This window comes from Montipora capricornis, chromosome 4 (assembly GCF_036669925.1).
Source record: "Montipora capricornis isolate CH-2021 chromosome 4, ASM3666992v2, whole genome shotgun sequence".
Taxonomy (NCBI): Eukaryota; Metazoa; Cnidaria; class Anthozoa; order Scleractinia; family Acroporidae; genus Montipora; species Montipora capricornis.
In genome coordinates, this window is record NC_090886.1 from 4131881 (window position 1) to 4139380 (window position 7500).

The window sequence follows — 7500 nt, forward strand, 5'->3', positions numbered from 1 at the left end:
GTACGTCAAAGGGTTGCGTTATTGTGGAAATCCCTGACAAAATACAAACCAGTCATTGTGAAACTTTTGCAAATTATTACTTATTAAGCAAATACACGTAATGTTTAATAGACTCCGAAAGATCAACATACTTGCCAGGGTTTGATCCAATCATGTAAATTTGTAGATGCATTCCAATTTGAACACAAGCGGTTTAATATGTCTGTACATGTTCTCTAGGTTTCTGCAGCAGCACTACCTCCTGAAGAGGAAAATATTTCTCAGTTAATGGGTTACTTAACTGGACTCCAAGGTGTGCTTCCATCTAGCACATCGCCGATCAAGTAAGTTCTTCCTCGTGTTCATGTTAACCCTTTCATCCACTTAGGATTCAATTAAAATTATCATTATTTTGCCTTTCCCACAGTATAATCCATAAATTAATTTTTGGGCATGAAACATTAAAACAAGTAACCTCCTTGCTTGGCTCTCCAAGCAGAATTGTTTTTGTTTTTAATGTGCCACAGCAATCCTTGAAATCAAACATCTCTGAGTTAAATTCCACAGGAAAGGCCAACTTGCCTTTTTTGCTTGTTTATTTATTAGCACAATACTAAAAGAAAAATAAAGAGTGCCAAAAGAGAGGAATAATAATATTCATTGTTCAGGGATGGAATGGTGCCATACCAGCTTCCTAGTCTCCTCTTCCTTCCTTCCTTCCTCCAAGAATCTGTAGAACTCACGTATGACTTAGATCAAAGAAAGCAGAAGGATTCAGACCCCAACCCCAATCCATAAAAATGATACATATCACATTCTTTAATGGTATTCAGTGAGTGATTAATGGGACTCTCGAGATTGAGACTTTAAGACTTTACTCCTGCTAACATCAGATGATTTTACTCGCTAATTACTCTTTGCCTGTGATGGTAATTTTTTCATGTGTAAATTGTAGGGATAACATTGCAGATGTAAAGAAGAGCACAAAAGAAGAAGCACAAGCCTTGCATCATAGCAAAGATGCTGAAATTTTAGACGAAATGGATTAAGGGCATTTAGGATGTACTCAAGAGCTTTTTGTTGCAAGAATCACAGGGACTGATTTTAATCTTGAGGAATTTTTGGTGTTTGTGTTCTTTTTGCGCAACGCTGTTGCTTAATATTATATTTCAGGTTTAAGGGTAGCCTGATTGATTCTCAGACAGTCCAAGGTTGCTTGTGTGACACGCACTTTACTCCCACACGAGCAACCTGGTTAGTTTAAGGGTGTAGAAACATGGGAAGAGAAAGGTATTTCAAAGGAGTTGGTCCCTGGTGAACAGGTTTGCTAATAATTATGCCAAGCATTAACTTTGTGAAATATTCATAAAGAATGGGCTCAATATTACTTTCGTAACTTAGGAAAGACTGATTGCAAACGTGATCTTAAAGAAATTGTGCTGGGCACTTTGAAGTAATAATTTAAAAGAATGATTGAAGTATATACCCACTTAGTTTTGTGGCCAAGAACAGGACTAATTTCATTGACCTAAACTGGGTCAGATGATCTGAAAATGATAAAAGCCAATAATTATTTATTGGTCCTATTTTTGGCAATTTCTTGGATGTGGCTTTGGTTGTAGTTTTATTTGTCACATTTGGGGCTGTTAATACATTGCTTCATGTAGGAAAGTTCTTAAATTGAATTTACACCATTATTCTGTGGTGAAAGTGGCACAAAAAATCTAAGGGTCTTTTATGCAGCTTTTTATTTAGCCTTAGAGTTTCCAATTTGTCATTCCATTTGGCCATAAATAATATAGATGGAAAAGTGTCTTCATTCTGATTGGCGAAGAGAAATGCAGTTTTCAGGCAACACAGTGCAGAAAAGAGGTAAAAACCAAGCATTCTGATTGGTCAATGGTCAAAAAATTCTCAGATGCATGGCACAATTATTCTTGTGATTGCGTGATATTTTTTCTGATGAAAAATTTGTATATCAATAATTATTGTAAGTAATCACATGATTTTTCTCGTGCAGTTTGGAATAAATAATTCAAAGATGAACCAAATTCGGGCAAGTGAAATTTGTAGTCTTAATAAAATTTTCCAAGTGCTTATTTATTTCAAATTGCGTGAGGAAAATCATGCCATTACTAACATTGATATACATGAAAAAAATTCACCTTTATTGTACTAATTTCAACTATCTGCCCTAATTTTACTTTTCTGCACTCTCAGGGATTAATTGACATGCTGTCAAATTTTGGCATGTATAATTATTATTAAGAGTAAATTTATTCTAAAATTGCACTCCAAATCATGTGATTACCAATTATTATTACAGACACTGAAATTACAGTCATCACATTTAAAGGACTGTATTCACAGCTTAGGTACTTTTTAAACTTTGGTTTGTTATTTTGTGAAACTGTGAGCTAAAAAAAGTGCAAAGTTAATAATAATTTTGTAACTTCTTACAGATGAGCTGACACAAAATAAGAAGTATGAGGAAGATATTTTGGCCTCATTTTATTCTATCACCTCCTTACGACTCGGGTCAGAGCACTCGTCTTTCACCAAGATGGCCTGCGGTCAATTCCTGGACTCAGGGAACAGGGCATCTCTCTCTAATACTCATTAGATGAAATACGTTTTCATGCGAGGGAAAGCAGGAGTATTCACAGGCAGCCCAAGGTCGGTTTGTGGCATGTGGGGAAATGACAACTATATAATTGTAAAAATTTGTAAGCCACAAACCTGTCCAAAACTGACACACTTTGTGCTCCGATTGCACAGAAAAGACGAGGACAACTGTATGTAGAGGTAAATGAAGTTTATTTCCACATTTACAGCTGACTTTTAAATATTAGCATTTGTAAGCTCAAAGTTCATTTTCCCATACAAAGTCTATAAATCCTATACCGAGCTTGGGCTGCCTGTGGAGTACACTGTACCCACAGACATACCTCTCTTAGCTAAGTGAATAACCTACTAGCTCAACCCTCTTATGTTGCCAAGTTCAAAATTTAACCCAGGACACATTGAGGCAAGATGATTGTTCTTTCCACTGATCCTTGGGCTCACAGTTCTTTATTAATTTGATGAATTGTTGCCAGAAATGAGTTGAAAGTAAATCACACTGAGAAAGAATATTGACTCAAATACAATGTTACTCATATGCTGGGGTCATGTAATGTCAAAGAATGTCTTGAGTCCCAACAAGTTTTTGAAACTCTTGTCTTTGAACAGTTCTTCAAAAGTGGGTTTCTGTTCAGCACTTCTTTACACCTGAGTGTACGGATGTTGTGTGGTTTACATCCCCTATGGTATGTAGAAGATGGTTTGCTCACCATTCACAAACATTCATTTGATTTCAAGTTTCTTGTGATATTCAAATTTGCCAACCAAAGAACTACATAAGTCCTTAGTTCAACACACGATAAATCTCTAGTTGGTACATGCGTACATAACAATGGGCTATGTCATAGAGAGTATCTCTATAGGCAGAGCTCCAACTTATCTCTATTCAAGCACCACTTTACCGTAAGTTGTTATAGATATTTTAAAGAATAAATCAGACACCTTACCAGCTATAGTCTATTGCTGTAAACAATAATTTATTACTCGCTCTACTAAATCATCTTTTTCATGTTGAAGAGGATTTTTACCTTGGATAAAACATCAATGAAGAGTCAAAAACGATGAATTTTGTAAGATAAGTTTCATGAAATCATTGTTTTAACATGTTACAAATGAAAAAAAAATCAAATGCTTTTCTTTTTCCTTACACAATTTTCATTCCGTTTCACACCACACACTGTCAATCAATCAATGTTATTTATTGTACAAGTTAGAATTTAAGGGTGCCAAAAGTAATGATAAACAGAAGGTTGATTTTAATATGGATGTGATAAGTTAATATTGTTTAGGGGTTAGCAAAGTTTTCATAGACGATGTTGATGGTTTTAAACACATGGAATACCTGTAAGTTGGTCTTGGATTACAACAGTACTATAATTTGGCACATCTCTAATAATTCAAGGTGGTTTGAAAGGGCAATAAAATGTAAAATTTCTTTTAAGAGTTGGTGGTTTATCTTTAATTTCATGTCAGTTTGGTTATGCCTGTGAATCCAGCTTCTAGCTGGTGAAGTCACAACAAAGGTGACCCATAAGAGACTTAACTGTATGATGCCAGACGATTTTACTTGTCAATGGGAACCCCTCAAAGAGTTACCTGTGCATCTGTTTACTGGTTTTGATTGGATTCAATGTCGTAAATTTTAATGCTGTTTAAAATGCTATTCTACAATCACACTTAACCCCATCATTGGGTCACTGAATGTGGACTTTAGACTTCGGAATTGAATGGGATATTGACCAAGATATTGCAAAATTTAAAACAACACTGAAATACTGTTTACTATAAAGGAGATCGGCTAAAAATCCTTCGAACAGAGTGTAGGCTACGCATAGCCTCTTGTTCTGCACAGCTCTTTCCAACCCTCATCATAGTTAGATACATTTAAACATAGACCTGTGGTAAGAACAGAATTTTAATTCAACTTTTCAATTCTCATTGTCAGTAACCTTCAGCTGTTCATTCACCTACACTTCCAACCATGAAACCGAAAACGTTACCACTTTTTTATCACATTTTATTCCCTAAAGGAATCTTGTCTTTAGTCTATTTACAACTTGGTCGAGTGATAACAAAACTACAAAAAAGAACTTGTCACTAATATAAATCATTTCCTTTGGAAACTTGCAACCCATACATTCAGAAAAGTATCAAAGAATCACTATGTAAACCAACTATTTACAACCTTAAAGGCTGCCTGCAACATAGCTATCGAGTCAAAAAATCAAAACTCCTGGTGCCAAATACCATAATGCAACATGGTTGTGTTTTTGGGTATTGTGACTTCATAATCCTGCAGAATCTCACCTTCAAGGGGTAAGTGACAAACTGCATTTTGGCTTCCATCAATCAAATTTCCGAACATAGCTGGGTAGATCCACTGCGCCTCAGGAAAGTGAATTGGAATTTTTGTTTAGTTCATGGCTTGAATACTTTTATGATAATTATCTTTTTATAGGTTCTTCAGTAAAAAAGATTTATACAAATTCCATCGCTTTCCATTGGTATCAAATTTGATTGGAATCGTGGAAAACAAAGATTCTGATTAGCAGGTTATGTCACACATCAATGGTTTCACGTCAACTCCCAGCTTCATTGATGGAAGCCACAAGGCATTTTGGCCATTGTCTCTTGACGATGAGATTCTGCAGGTTTATGAAAATCACAGCAACTAGTTAAGTTTCACCCAACAACTCCACGTTTTTTTTTTTTTTTTTTGTATGCGAGATCCAAAATGCAAGAAAATAAATTCACACAGCTCTGAACAATGCTGAAATCCTGAATGTACATCAGACATAGTCTCCATGGAAATAGGAACAAGGTTATCAATGCTGTAATACAAACAATAATGAAAGCTGTTTGAAGTTAACGAGGCGTTTTTGGAGTTGTTATGCATGCTTCCAGGCAGCCTAAAATCTTAAATGACATCTGAACTACAAAATTGTGCAATTCCCATTCCCTGGACATAATGGTTGTGTTAGAAGTGCAGACAAATGAACGCAAGTATTATTAGAATGTAAATTCCATCAAGCACTTGTGATCAAATTAGCGCTAGATTACATAATGCCATACTTCTGGCCATTTTGTGGTTAGTTTTTGATAACATTTTAAGATAACATTAAAGCAAACATTTTTACAAACATATAATAGTACTTAGCACTTTCACACTGTGACAGACATTTTTTATATTCCACACCCTCCCATAAAAGAGGCTTTGAATTTCCCCTTGTCCATCCCCACCCCCCCCCCCCCTTCCCCCTTGGAATTTCACAATAGGCCTTTTTCGATAATTATATTAAAATTCAGCTTGAAAGAGAGGTTTAAAGGACAAAGACAAAGGAAAGTGGACGATATGTGAATATTTTTCACATTCATTCCAACGTGTTTCTATTGTTTTTGTCCTCACTGCCTCAATATCAAGCTGAATATAATTTGATATTTTGAAAATGGCCTATTTAATAGAGAGAATTAGCATGACATTTAAAGAAAACCTCACCCTAAAACAGGAAGCTTAAGCACACAACGCTTTTGAGACGGCAACTGGAAGTGAGGCATTTTCTCCTTTAACTTGTCTTGAATCACACAACCACATTTATGTTGCTTAGTATTTTTTCTCCATTAGGGATGATTAGTTTAAAAATCTGGGAGACACTGCTGTCCTGGTATGTGAAATGTTCACTTCCGGTTGCCGAAGGCATCTCAAAACATTGCACACTGGAGATTTGCTACAAATAAAAGAAACTTTGTTTGAGTGGAGCCCCTTTCCTGCATCAAAAGATATCACGCAACTTCATAAAAGGGGGAGACTAGTTGGGATAAGAAAATATTCAAGCTTTTAGAGGAAACAACAGCCTGCAGTTTGCCATTTCACCAAAATGTGATGCCAAATCTCTCTTTACGGAAATCCTCTCCCTCACAGAATTTTGCCGACCTTTGATGGAAGGTTGTGTAAGTGTCGTTTTTTCTTATTATTAACCACAAAGAAACTGAGGACCTATACAAATATTACTGACAAGTACGATTCTTGCAGTCTAATGCACAGGTGGAGCAGGAGGTTGTGGACCTGGATCACGCTAAAAAGAAAACCAAAATACCACTATTAGAAGCCACAATCACATTTTCTTTTGAAAAATTGTTTCTTCTGCATGGAAGCGTTGAGCAAATTGCCTTCATTTCAGCCACAGGGATTGTAATATTTTTTGCTCAGTTCAGGGGTTTCAGTAACTTTTGAAGTAGATGCATCCATGGGCAAATCAATGTAAGCGGCCGTCACTCTTATCTTTTACAAGGGTTTGAGTGAAAATCAAGGCAGAATAGCCGGCAGAGTGGAGGCAAATTTCTGACAGACAGACAGACAGCGGTACACTGCCAGTGACCGGATTCTAATGAAACTCATACAGTTACATCAAAGTTGGGAAATAAAACGGACGCTCCACTTACATCACTGCGACTTGGCTTCTCTGCTCCTTGTCTCATACTCTGTGGTCTGAGAAAATGAAACAAATCGTTGAACACATTTGATAAAAGTACTTTCCAAAATATTAATGAGTAAATAATAAGTAGATAAATAATTATATAAATAACTAATAAATAACTGGTAAGACCAACAGTAACCGGCAAACCAACAGAGGTAGCTCATTTTAAGTCATTTTAGCCCATTATGCACTAGTTTGACAGTGAGCCATGAAATCAGTGCTAAAACACCGTATGTACCTCACTGGCTCTTATCCTATGTGCATGAAATTCATGGAAAAATAATAATTAGTATAAATACACAGGTGATTATACAAAATCGTGCGCTCTCATTGGCTCGCTATCTCGCTATCTCGGATGGTAACCGGTCGTTTCGATCGAAGTTCGTTTCGATCGAAACCAAAAGTCAGTTCGATCGAGGGCAAG

The 7500-nt window shown here is 36.2% G+C and overlaps 2 protein-coding genes across 5 annotated transcripts in view; one reads left to right on the forward strand and one right to left on the reverse strand.

Moving 5' to 3' along the window:
- The window catches only part of LOC138045265 (clustered mitochondria protein homolog), a 38741-nt gene extending 36269 nt beyond the window's left edge, over window positions 1-2472 (forward strand). For all 4 annotated transcript variants that reach the window (XM_068891702.1, XM_068891699.1, XM_068891700.1 and 1 more), the window contains exons 49-50: window positions 220-323; window positions 935-2472. In XM_068891702.1, the coding sequence (XP_068747803.1) occupies window positions 220-323; window positions 935-1028 (198 nt within the window). In that variant the 3' untranslated portion in view covers window positions 1029-2472. The remainder of the gene's footprint in view (window positions 1-219; window positions 324-934) is intronic.
- A 3241-nt stretch (window positions 2473-5713) lies between these two features.
- The window catches only part of LOC138045266 (small integral membrane protein 14-like), a 7602-nt gene continuing 5815 nt past the window's right edge, over window positions 5714-7500 (reverse strand). The window contains exons 4-5 of the mRNA XM_068891704.1: window positions 7042-7087; window positions 5714-6674 (exon numbers count right to left, since the gene is read on the reverse strand). Of these exons, the coding sequence (XP_068747805.1) occupies window positions 6633-6674; window positions 7042-7087 (88 nt within the window). The 3' untranslated portion in view covers window positions 5714-6632. The remainder of the gene's footprint in view (window positions 6675-7041; window positions 7088-7500) is intronic.